Source organism: Gigantopelta aegis, chromosome 4 (assembly GCF_016097555.1).
Source record: "Gigantopelta aegis isolate Gae_Host chromosome 4, Gae_host_genome, whole genome shotgun sequence".
NCBI classification, from domain to species: Eukaryota; Metazoa; Mollusca; class Gastropoda; order Neomphalida; family Peltospiridae; genus Gigantopelta; species Gigantopelta aegis.
Genome location: NC_054702.1, coordinates 117,343,921 through 117,358,060, shown reverse-complemented (window position 1 = coordinate 117,358,060; position 14,140 = coordinate 117,343,921). Strand labels below are relative to the sequence as shown.

Here is a 14,140-nt window from a genome sequence, read left to right as displayed (position 1 = left end):
CAAGTCAAAAGTACGCTTTTAACAACTATTTGCTTTAGAAGCCTGTTCTCTACTGATATACCAAGTCAAAAGTACGCTTTTAACAACTATTTGCTTTAGAAGCCTGTTCTCTACTGATATACCAAGTCAAAAGTACGCTTTTAACAACTGTTTGCTTTAGAAGCCTGTTCTCTACTCATATACCAAGTCAAAAGTACGCTTTTAGCAACTGTTTGCTTTAGAAGCCTGTTCTCTACTGAAATTTAACAACTATTTGCTTTAGAAGCCTGTTCTCTACTGATATACCAAGTCAAAAGTACGCTTTTAGCAACTATTTGCTTTAGAAGCCTGTTCTCCACTGATATTTAACAATTATTTCCTTAGAAGCCTGTTCTCTACTGATATACCAAGTCAAAAGTACGCTTTTAGCAACTATTTGCTTTAGAAGCCTGTTCTCTAGTGATATTTAACAACTATTTGCTTTAGAAGCCTGTTCTCTACTGATATTTAACAACTATTTGCTTTAGAAGCCTGTTCTCTACTGATATTTAAAAAGGAGAACGAAAAATATTTTGTTAAGAAGTTAATTCCAGCTTACTGACCGACCAGTTTGAGCGGTTTCACTATACATGTATGGCAATTAAAATAAACATAATTTTCCAGGGATGTGGCGATCATGGATGTGAGTACATGACTGGTGGAAGAGTTATCGTTCTTGGTTTGACTGGACGCAACTTCGCAGCTGGAATGTCTGGTGGACTGGCCTTTATATACGATAAGTAAGATGTGTTACGTCTCCACACAAATGTCCTACCAATTAAACAATATTACAAATAAGCTTTGCTTTTCTACAACTCTGTAAGTTATGTTTATATTTGTTTATCCATTTACATCTTTTGTTATTAATTTACTTCTTTCTCTGTAATACACTACAGCACCTTTCTTGATATTGTTTGACATTTTGTGATGTTTTATTATAAAATTATACAATATTTTTTAGCATGAAGATGTTCCACCAGCGATGTAATAAGGATATGGTGGACATTTTGTCCCTGGAGATGGAGGCAGATGTGAACTTTGTGCGTGAAACACTTGACGAGTTCCAGAAGAAGACGGGATCGCTGCTGGCCTTGAACATTCTGCAGAACTGGGAACAAGAGAAACAACATTTCCTTAAGGTTCGTCTAACACACAAAGAGTTCTACACTCGACACTCGGCAAGAAGTACATGTCATACTAATTCAAACAACATTTCCTTAAGGTTCGTCTAACACACAAAGAGTTCTACACTCGACACTCGGCAAGAAGTACATGTCATACTAATTCAAACAACATTTCCTTAAGGTTCGTCTAACACACAAAGAGTTCTACACTCGACACTCGGCAAGAAGTACATGTCATACTAATTCAAACAACATTTCCTTAAGGTTCGTCTAACACACAAAGAGTTCTACACTCGACACTCGGCAAGAAGTACATGTCATACTAATTCAAACAACATTTCCTTAAGGTTCGTCTAACACACAAAGAGTTCTACACTCGACACTCGGCAAGAAGTACATGTCATACGAATTCAAACAACATTTCCTTAAGGTTCGGCTAACACACAAAGAGTTCTACAGTCGACACTCAGCAAGAAGTACATGTCATACTAATTCAAACAACAGTTCCTTAAGGTTATAAATATACATGGTTAACCTTCCAAAGAATTTGTTGTAAACCATTCCGCTGTAGAAAATTGAGCTCCATGGCACATTTTTCAGACTTGATTTTATGTTTTATGAAGATGATAATAATAATAAATAGAGGATTCGTCACGAGTGTATTTCAATATGGAAAATATCAACCGAGTTTATGTTAATTGGTATTTGTCGAGGCACTGCCGAGACAAATACCGATTAACTAGACGAGGTGATATTTTACATATTAAAAAACACGAGTAGTGAAGTCTGTTTATCCTATAACGCTTCTAAAATAACATTTTAATTCAATTTTTAGTAAATCACAGTACTAAAGTCGCCGCCATTGGTAATATGACGTCATCACGATTAGCACAAATTAGTTTGAAGTCACACATTTTAACTAAAGCTTTGAAAACGTTACGCTCAGGTACATGTCTTGTTGGCTTGTAAGCAAATGACCTATCCTCAGCAACACATTACCTAAAGACCTTGCAAATTTGCATACCATTATTAACTGGGTTAATACACTAAAATTATCACATGGGTTTATGACATGGATATCATAGGTCAGTTATAGGATAAAAGTGAATACCAACTGCTGAGATAGCTGGTAAGATTATAGCACCGCAATGTTTGTCAGAAATAGTGTGTTTATACATCATTACATACTTTATTTGCAGGTTTGTCAGAAATAGTGTGTTTATACATCATTACATACTTTATTTGCAGGTTTGTCAGAAATAGTGTGTTTATACATCATTACATACTTTATTTGCAGGTTTGTCAGAAATAGTGTGTTTATACATCATTACATACTTTATTTGCAGGTTTGTCAGAAATAGTGTGTTTATACATCATTACATACTTTATTTGCAGGTTTGTCAGAAATAGTGTGTTTATACATCATTACATACTTTATTTGCAGGTTTGTCAGAAATAGTGTGTTTATACATCATTACATACTTTATTTGCAGGTTTGTCAGAAATAGTGTGTTTATACATCATTACATACTTTATTTGCAGGTTTGTCAGAAATAGTGTGTTTATACATCATTACATACTTTATTTGCAGGTTTTTCAGAAATAGTGTGTTTATACATCATTACATACTTTATTTGCAGGTTTGTCAGAAATAGTGTGTTTATACATCATTACATACTTTATTTGCAGGTTTGTCAGAAATAGTGTGTTTATACATCATTACATACTTTATTTGCAGGTTTGTCAGAAATAGTGTGTTTATACATCATTACATACTTTATTTGCAGGTTTTTCCTCTGGAGTATCAAAGAGCCTTGTCAGAAGCGGCTGCGGAAGCTGAAGCGATGGAAAAGGAGAAACCTCAACAGAACGGGGTTCACAAAGACGACAAGATCGATTCCAAAAAGGTACTCACATACAGGCTCCCAGTTTTGTTGGGGGGGGGGGGGGGGGGGAGGGTGGAGGCTGATTCAAGAGTTAAACGATGATGTCCGTATCTGGATTACAACATTTCTTCCTATTTGCAACACCACCAAACAGCTATACATGATTCCAAACAAATCACTACACATTTTTACATGGATTACACCCAATATTGTGAGTAGAATGATGGAAATACATGGTGAAAAGGTGACAGCCTGGCTCATTTTGTCCAAACGTTTCAATCACTTTTGCCTGAATGGGAAGATTGCTTCAGCATTGGGGTGGGGGGAGGCATTTGACCCCCCTTTCTTTGTTTCTCGCTTTCAACACACAGACCAGTTGCAGCATGTTTCATAAATCTGAAGTCAAAACAACTATTGTTACATAATTGTATTTCAATAACTAGTATCATTTACAAGTGTTAAAATTTTAGGAAGAATCTCCAGTGACTGACATAGAAGAGATGATTCCAAACACAACAAACCACTTGAAGAAACTTGACAAATTGAGGTATGTGAGTAGTTCATATTCACCGTATAACACTACAGCCTGTAACAGATTAGTTAAAACATAACTAACCACTTGAAGAAACTTGACAAACTGAGGTATGTGAGTAGTTCGTATTCACTGTATAACACTACAGCCTGTAACAGATTAGTTAAAACACAACTAACCACTTGAAGAAACTTGACAAACTGAGGTACGTGAGTAGTTCGTATTCACCGTATAACAACACAGCCTGTAACAGATTAGTTAAAACACAACTAACCACTTGAAGAAACTTGACAAACTGAGGTACGTGAGTAGTTCGTATTCACCGTATAACAGATTAGTTAAAACACAACTAACCACTTGAAGAAACTTGACAAACTGAGGTACGTGAATAGTTCGTATTCACCGTATAACACTACAGCCTGTAACAGATTAGTTAAAACACAACTAACCACTTGAAGAAACTTGACAAACTGAGGTACGTGAGTAGTTCGTATTCACCGTATAACACTACAGCCTGTAACAGATTAGTTAAAACACAACTAACCACTTGAAGAAACTTGACAAACTCAGGTACGTGAGTAGTTCGTATTCACCATATAACACTACAGCCTGTAACAGATTAGTTAAAACACAACTAACCACTTGAAGAAACTTGACAAACTCAGGTACGTGAATAGTTCGTATTCACCGTATAACACTACAGCCTGTAACAGATTAATTAAAACACAACTAACCACTTGAAGAAACTTGACAAACTGAGGTATGTGAGTAGTTCGTATTCACCGTATAACACTACAGCCTGTAACAGATTAGTTAAAACACAACTAACCACTTGAAGAAACTTGACAAACTGAGGTATGTGAGTAGTTCATATTCACCGTATAACACTACAGCCTGTAACAGATTAGTTAAAACACAACTAACCACTTGAAGAAACTTGACAAACTGAGGTACGTGAGTAGTTCATATTCACCGTATAACACTACAGCCTGTAACAGATTAGTTAAAACACAACTAACCACTTGAAGAAACTTGACAAACTGAGGTACGTGAGTAGTTCGTATTCACCGTATAACAACACAGCCTGTAACAGATTAGTTAAAACACAACTAACCACTTGAAGAAACTTGACAAACTGAGGTACGTGAGTAGTTCGTATTCACCGTATAACAGATTAGTTAAAACACAACTAACCACTTGAAGAAACTTGACAAACTGAGGTACGTGAATAGTTCGTATTCACCGTATAACACTACAGCCTGTAACAGATTAGTTAAAACACAACTAACCACTTGAAGAAACTTGACAAACTGAGGTACGTGAGTAGTTCGTATTCACCGTATAACACTACAGCCTGTAACAGATTAGTTAAAACACAACTAACCACTTGAAGAAACTTGACAAACTCAGGTACGTGAGTAGTTCGTATTCACCATATAACACTACAGCCTGTAACAGATTAGTTAAAACACAACTAACCACTTGAAGAAACTTGACAAACTCAGGTACGTGAATAGTTCGTATTCACCGTATAACACTACAGCCTGTAACAGATTAATTAAAACACAACTAACCACTTGAAGAAACTTGACAAACTGAGGTATGTGAGTAGTTCGTATTCACCGTATAACACTACAGCCTGTAACAGATTAGTTAAAACACAACTAACCACTTGAAGAAACTTGACAAACTGAGGTATGTGAGTAGTTCATATTCACCGTATAACACTACAGCCTGTAACAGATTAGTTAAAACACAACTAACCACTTGAAGAAACTTGACAAACTGAGGTACGTGAGTAGTTCATATTCACCGTATAACACTACAGCCTGTAACAGATTAGTTAAAACACAACTAACCACTTGAAGAAACTTGACAAACTGAGGTACGTGAGTAGTTCGTATTCACCGTATAACAACACAGCCTGTAACAGATTAGTTAAAACACAACTAACCACTTGAAGAAACTTGACAAACTGAGGTACGTGAGTAGTTCGTATTCACCGTATAACACTACAGCCTGTAACAGATTAGTTAAAACACAACTAACCACTTGAAGAAACTTGACAAACTCAGGTACGTGAGTAGTTCGTATTCACCATATAACACTACAGCCTGTAACAGATTAGTTAAAACACAACTAACCACTTGAAGAAACTTGACAAACTCAGGTACGTGAATAGTTCGTATTCACCGTATAACACTACAGCCTGTAACAGATTAATTAAAACACAACTAACCACTTGAAGAAACTTGACAAACTGAGGTATGTGAGTAGTTCGTATTCACTGTATAACACTACAGCCTGTAACAGATTAGTTAAAACACAACTAACCACTTGAAGAAACTTGACAAACTGAGGTATGTGAGTAGTTCATATTCACCGTATAACACTACAGCCTGTAACAAATTAGTTAAAACACAACTAACCACTTGAAGAAACTTGACAAACTGAGGTACGTGAGTAGTTCATATTCACCGTATAACACTACAGCCTGTAACAAATTAGTTATGTCAACCTGTTACAATGTTTTGCTAATTTTGATGACTAACTAGAATAAAATACATGAACAGCTAGTTGAATTGAAAAAGGCCATTTATTGGTGACATAATAAATGACGAGAATTGACATATTCATATACATATCTAACTAGTTACATAACAATATATATGTAATGAATTAAATTTAACAATATTATCACTGATAAAATTGTCTTATTACCATGTCATCAAAGATGTGGGCAACATTATACGCCCTTAAGAACTAATGTCATACTGTTGAATATTCAAAATAAGCGGAAGACGAAAACTCTACTAGTGAATACCAAAATTATATAACTCAGTGTATTGGGTGGGATGGAGGGTTATTTAATGGAATCTTCGTTGATTAATACTAATTATCGAATTGTTTTACTTAATAGCGCCCTCTATTAGATCTTTGATCAAGAACCATAACCGTGAGTTTCAAGTAATAGGACGAGTTGTCTTTTCCTGCTTAATTTTGAATTATTCAACAGTTTACATAAATAGATTTAACTGCATTAAATAACATTTTATGTCAACCTGTTACAATGTTTTGCTAAGTTTGATGACTAATTAGAATAAAATACATGAACAGCTAGTTGAATTGAAAAAGGCCATTTATTGGTGACATAATAAATGACGAGAATTGACATATTCATATACATATCTAACTAGTTACATAACAATATATATGTAATGAATTAAATTTAACAATATTATCACTGATAAAATTGTCTTATTACCATGTCATCAAAGATGTGGGCAACATTATACGCCACCATATTGTGAACATCACAATAACCCCATCCAAAACATTGTATAACCTAACAATTCGTTCACAAATATAACCTGTTAGTCAGAGGCCATTATACCCCTGACATGTATGCAAACACAAATATTATGATATAGTAAAATTATGTTTGTCAGATGCCCTTGTCCCCATGACGCAAATGTTTCAAACAAAATATATCATGAATTCACAAATGCATAGTTACAAGAAGACCTTGTCCCCAGGACTTTATGGGTCAAGCAGAATGCAATATTATAAAATTGTGGTTGTCAGAGGCCCTTGTCCCCATGACGTCCATGATTTAAGCCAATACATTATGAATACACAAATTCATGTTTGTTAGAGGCCCTTGTCCCCATGACGCCCATGGTTCACGCAAATACAATATGAATACTCAAATCTTCGGTGTAATTGGTAAACGTGTATCTCCAGAATTTCAAAGTTTTTTGAATCCTTGCAGCATTTTACGAATAATAAAATGCTGTGTCACATCAGGAATCCACCCAGTTTAAAGATATATCCGAGTGCAGATATGTATGTAGAAACTGTTGCTGCAGATATGTATGTAGAAACTGTTGCTGCAGATATGTATGTAGAAACTGTTGCTGCAGATATGTATGTAGAAACTGTTGCTGCAGATATGTATGTAGAAACTGTTGCTGCAGATATGTATGTAGAAACTGTTGCTGCAGATATGTATGTAGAAACTGTTGCTGCAGATATGTATGTAGAAACTGTTGCTGCAGATATGTATGTAGAAACTGTTGCTGCAGATATGTATGTAGAAACTGTTGCTGCAGATATGTATGTAGAAACTGTTGCTGCAGATATGTATGTAGAAACTGTTGCTGCAGATATGTATGTAGAAACTGTTGCTGCAGATATGTATGTAGAAACTGTTGCTGCAGATATGTATGTAGAAACTGTTGCTGCAGATATGTATGTAGAAACTGTTGCTGCAGATATGTATGTAGAAACTGTTGCTGCAGATATGTATGTAGAAACTGTTGCTGCAGATATGTATGTAGAAACTGTTGCTGCAGATATGTATGTAGAAACTGTTGCTGCAGATATGTATGTAGAAACTGTTGCTGCAGATATGTATGTAGAAACTGTTGCTGCAGATATGTATGTAGAAACTGTTGCTGCAGATATGTATGTAGAAACTGTTGCTGCAGATATGTATGTAGAAACTGTTGCTGCAGATATGTATGTAGAAACTGTTGCTGCAGATATGTATGTAGAAACTGTTGCTGCAGATATGTATGTAGAAACTGTTGCTGCAGATATGTATGTAGAAACTGTTGCTGCAGATATGTATGTAGAAAACTGTTGCTGCAGATATGTATGTAGAAACTGTTGCTGCAGATATGTATGTAGAAACTGTTGCTGCAGATATGTATGTAGAAACTGTTGCTGCAGATATGTATGTAGAAACTGTTGCTGCAGATATGTATGTAGAAACTGTTGCTGCAGATATGTATGTAGAAACTGTTGCTGCAGATATGTATGTAGAAACTGTTGCTGCAGATATGTATGTAGAAACTGTTGCTGCAGATATGTATGTAGAAACTGTTGCTGCAGATATGTATGTAGAAACTGTTGCTGCAGATATGTATGTAGAAACTGTTGCTGCAGATATGTATGTAGAAACTGTTGCTGCAGATATGTATGTAGAAACTGTTGCTGCAGATATGTATGTAGAAACTGTTGCTGCAGATATGTATGTAGAAACTGTTGCTGCAGATATGTATGTAGAAACTGTTGCTGCAGATATGTATGTAGAAACTGTTGCTGCAGATATGTATGTAGAAACTGTTGCTGCAGATATGTATGTAGAAACTGTTGCTGCAGATATGTATGTAGAAACTGTTGCTGCAGATATGTATGTAGAAACTGTTGCTGCAGATATGTATGTAGAAACTGTTGCTGCAGCCATTTTGTAGAAAACTGTTGCTGCAGCCATTTTGTCTCTAAAGCACATTGCAGTAAAAAGAGAAACTTGTTCTAATGTAGCTGGTAAAATAGGTTTTGTAGGGAAGTGTTTGGATAAAAAAAATTTACATAGAAAAAACATGTTTGTATGAACTCCTTGAAGACTGCGACAAAGCTGCTTGTACAATATCACCTGCTAATGTTTCTAAAGAGTGATTAGCCTGACTGGGACCTCTGTTGGGATCAATTCCATGTGTGGAAATGTTTCCTTGAATTCCTGAATGAGTGAACGAGAAAGTTGATCAGCCCCAATATTTTTAACACCTGGAATATGTGTAGCTTTGAACAGAATATTATGTTTCAACACTTGTATCATAAAACGATGCACTAATTTCATAATAGTTGGATCTTTGGATGTTTGCTTATTGATAATATAGACCACTGCCATATTATCCGAGTAGAAATTGATGCATCTATTTTTCAATTGTTGAGACCACAATTCCAAAGCCAGTACAATTGGAAATAGCTCTTTCACTGTAATATGAACTGATAACAATTCTCCCTGCCAAGAACCTGTAAACCATTTGTCGTGAAACATTCCCCCAAAACCCATACTGCTGGCATCAGTATAGAAACAGAGTATCAGAAGAGTCCCAAATATCTGACAACATTAAAACCTTTCCATTAAAATGGTCAATAAATACCAACCAAGTATCCATGTCTGCTCGGGCCTCTAACGTTAGACGTCGTCTATGGTTAGGTTTCCTTAAACCAAGAGTCAGATCAATAACACGCCTAAGAAATGGACGGCCTGGTATAATAACTGTGCATGCAAAGTTTAAAAGTCCTATGAGGGATTGAAGTTCTTGTAAGGAAACTTTTTTCTTTTTCTTTAAAGACAAAAGACTGTCTTTTAACTTTCTTTGTTTGTCGAACAGGAGCCTGACTTCCATAGCAATTGAATCCATTTTTAAACCTAAAAAGGTTATCATGGTGGTTGGGTAAACAGTTTTTTCCTGTTTAATGGGGATACCTATGTCGTTTACAAGAAAAACTTAAACCCATTGGAAGTGTTTTATCAAAGTAGAATAAGCCATTAATAGTAAAACCTAATAATTCATGATCTAATGGGTGAATTGGGATGATCTTGAAAGCATTCTCGATATCTGTTTTAGCTAGTAATGCTCCTTTTCCGCATTTTTTTATCAACCGTACTGCATCATCTAATGTTTGATATCTGACTGCACATAAATCATGAGGTATGAGAAAATTTGGAAATGGAATAGACTGAAATGGTCCTGAGACTCGTCCTGCTTTTAATTCTTTTGTAATTTTTTGCATTAAAACGTCTGAGTTGGTCAAAGCAGATTTTAAATTTTTACTTGACATAAATGTCCTTTTACCCTGGAAAGGAATTTTAAAACCAAATGTAAATCCTTGTAATAAAAATGTTTTATCTTCTGTCGGGTATCCATGTAGCCAAAACTTTAATCTTTTAGGATCCACTGGAGTTATTAGGTCCTGATTTTTTGTAGTAGGAGTATCCAGATTTCTCATTTCCGGAGACTGTTGCTGACTGTTTGAGAGGACAGCACCGTCTGCTATGAGATCCTTGGCACCGCTGCCAGATGTGTCGAAAGGAGCACTGTGCTCTCCTGCTACATATTCATTTCGTGTTGTTAAAACTGAAACAGTATTTCTCATTTCCGGAGACTGTTGCTGACTGTTTGAGAGGACAGCACCATCTGCTATGAGATCCTTGGCACCGCTGCCAGATGTGTCGAAAGGAGCACTGTGCTCCCCTGCTACACATTCATTTCGTGTTGTTAAAACTGAAACAGTATTTCTCATTTCCGGAGACTGTTGCTGACTGTTTGAGAGGACAGCACCGTCTGCTATGAGATCCTTGGCACCGCTGCCAGATGTGTCGAAAGGAGCACTGTGCTCCCCTGCTACACATTCATTTCGTGTTGTTAAAACTGAAACAGTATTTCTCATTTCCGGAGACTGTTGCTGACTGTTTGAGAGGACAGCACCGTCTGCTATGAGATCCTTGGCACCGCTGCCAGATGTGTCGAAAGGAGCACTGTGCTCCCCTGCTACACATTCATTTCGTGCTGTTAAAACTGAAACAGTATTTCTCATTTCCGGAGACTGTTGCTGACTGTTTGAGAGGACAGCACCGTCTGCTATGAGATCCTTGGCACCGCTGCCAGATGTGTCGAAAGGAGCACTGTGCTCCCCTGCTACACATTCATTTCGTGTTGTTAAAACTGAAACAGTATTTCTCATTTCCGGAGACTGTTGCTGACTGTTTGAGAGGACAGCACCGTCTGCTATGAGATCCTTGGCACCGCTGCCAGATGTGTCGAAAGGAGCACTGTGCTCCCCTGCTACACATTCATTTCGTGCTGTTAAAACTGAAACAGTATTTCTCATTTCCGGAGACTGTTGCTGACTGTTTGAGAGGACAGCACCGTCTGCTATGAGATCCTTGGCACCGCTGACAGATGTGTCGAAGGGAGCACTGTGCTCCCCTGCTACACATTCCTTTCGTGTTGTTAAAACTGAAACAGTATTTCTCAGCTGTACTGGATTTAGCTTTAATGCCCCTTTTGACACAGACTTGGCTTTAAATGATAGGCCCATTGCCAATGCTTCCTGATAAACTTCTAGATTTATCTGTTCCCAGGGTAAATCTGCGGGAGAAAGCTCTCTCCATTGCCTGAAAGAGCGGTCATAATTAAGAGCTGCTGAATCGCATGCCTGCTGCGCAAGCTTTTGCACTGTAAGTGCATATTTCATCAAATGTGATGCCTCCTGTGAGTGCCATTCACAATATATCCCCACAAATATGTGAAAGGCTGTCAACCAGTGGGCAACAGATTCAAATTTATATTCTGTGGGGTTTTGTTTAACAAACGTGATACCTCCACCTGTTTCTGACATGGAGTATCTTTCTTTCAATGTATGTTGGTTGATTAATGCACCCATATCCACATACTCATTTGCCCATATTTTGGCCTTCAACTTGGGATCAATTCCCAATGCCAGTGGCTTACCAATACTTAGTTTTCCCATACTTGTGTTCCATTTACTAACTGAAGGTTCCATACCTGTAATATTTTCAGGTGTATTGAGCAGGTCCTCCAACACCGTAGCCTGTATCTGCCTGGTTGCTGAACTTTGGCATTCTGCTGCAACAGCTGGTGATGCCTCTGTCTCCGACCTGGCTGGCTGGGCGGACAGTTGTTGCTTTGGTGTTGGCGGATCTGTGTTCAAGCTCCCACTTGGATGCAGTGCAGCAATCACTGATTTTGTGATTGCCGGAATTGCATCATTGATGCACTTCTGAATCTGTTGTTCAAGGCTAACTGGCTGGTTTGCTTGTCCTGCTGTTTTTGCTCTAGAAACTTCTGCAGACTTTGTAGATTTAGCTGATTTAACAGGTTTCTTGGCATTGTCTAGATGTCTCGACTTCCTTGGAGGCGGGTCGGTGCCTTTTGTGGACATTATGCTGTAATCACCAATATATATTTAATTTATTACTTTCACAAAGATATAATTATAAATTCAATTATGCAATTACACATTTTTACCTCTTACCCCTCAGTAGCTCCATTAGTTATTGTAACTCTGGGAGTGAGATTTATTATTTGACACATAGATGTATGCGGATAAATGCTCAAACTATAGTGTATTGTAATCAAGATTATACCTCAACAATTATGGTAGGCTGTTTGTATAATGCCTATAATATAATGCATTGCTACTTAGATCGCAATGCGTCATAACATTCAGTGGTTATGTCACGACAGTACCGAACACTTGCCTTAAGTATACACATACATGTTTACTACAACTGCACTATACCTCCCAATTAGGTTATTTAACACAAGACAGCTGCAAAGGTTGCTAGTAAACCAAAGCAGATAGTGCAAAAACAGGCATTTATGTGAATCATAGCACAGTATACAGTATAATTGGACCAATACCTCAATTATGCCTTTTATCACAAACATTGTGATAAGTTCTCAGCACAACATATAGCACCAAATCATACTAAGCATACTCCTCGTGCTTCATCTCACAGACAAATGCAAAGAGTAAACATCACCCAGTGCACCCCGTATACTAACACTAACATTTATGTGATAAATCCCATTAAGATGACACAATACAGTTGCAGCAAGTATCCATGTGTATCATCCTTTGTAACCTCAGCACAGGCTAACTAGACATAACTTATACATGTAGGCCTATCACAACCCGATATGCTTAATACGAATTAGACATACGTTTGCACATATATACACCTACAGTTATGCGTTCAGAATTATGAAATACCTTATAGCTAATTTGCAAATTATTGTTAGCTATAGCATATGTGTATCATGAAAATTTTAAATCTCCATTGTGACAGTATTAATTGACCTAATTATTGCCCCGCGTACATTTCTGTAGTATTTGGGCATGCCATGCTCCAAGTTAAAGTGAACCCCATCACTAAATATGGGAGTTATACTGTTCTTAACTCCTTGAATGTTCCAATATTGCATGGTTGGTTTATTTGCTAACTCTGCTTTCAATAGGGTGTTAGCAAGCTGTACATGTTGGTTATATACTTGTGAAGAAATATGTCTGGTAGAGAAGCGTGGTAACAACTGACATATTGTTGTACGTTTAATATTGCATCGCTTAGCAAATGTTTCTGCAATGCACACAAGTTTTAATATTAACTCATGTGAAAAGTCAGTCTGTCTCTGCTTTTCTGCAGTCCAAGTCATTTCCTCCAACATGCAACAATAAATGATCCGGTTTAAAATGGTGTATAGCATGTTCCATTCTTGATATGTGTCCAGAATTGTACAATTTGCCACCACCGATTCCACAATAGTTCACCACAACAGACTGTCCTAAGTTAAAATTCTTTAATAACGGCCGCTCCGCAATATAATCGCCAAGTCTCCGTACGTGGGAACTTCCTACCAGTAGCACGGTCATTCTTTGTTTACATTCAGTTCTTTAATAACGGCCGCTCCGCAATATAATCGCCCAGTCTCCGTACGTGGGAACTTCCTACCAGTAGCCATTCTTTGTTTACATTCAGTGAGCGTACACTGGACGCGAAAGCGAGGCCGAAGTCATGGGCTATTTTAAGCTCATTCCACGATAGAACTTTTCTTCTTTTCACTCACTGGATAGCGAAGTTGGTAAATGCATTAATTGGTAAAAAGTCATATTCACGCAGCATTTTGGTATCTTTTCCACCTTCTAGAATACCTTCTTAACCATATGTAAACGAATAAACTTACAATTCTACTCCAAAATGT

At 37.2% G+C, this 14,140-nt stretch overlaps 1 protein-coding gene across 1 annotated transcript in view; it reads left to right on the top strand.

Moving 5' to 3' along the window:
* LOC121371892 (putative glutamate synthase [NADPH]) overlaps positions 1–14,140 on the top strand; it is a 110,195-nt gene that overhangs the window by 74,371 nt on the left and 21,684 nt on the right. The window contains exons 33-36 of the mRNA XM_041498116.1: positions 643–758; positions 980–1,157; positions 2,930–3,049; positions 3,499–3,575. Coding sequence (XP_041354050.1) covers positions 643–758; positions 980–1,157; positions 2,930–3,049; positions 3,499–3,575 — 491 coding nt within the window. The remainder of the gene's footprint in view (positions 1–642; positions 759–979; positions 1,158–2,929; positions 3,050–3,498; positions 3,576–14,140) is intronic.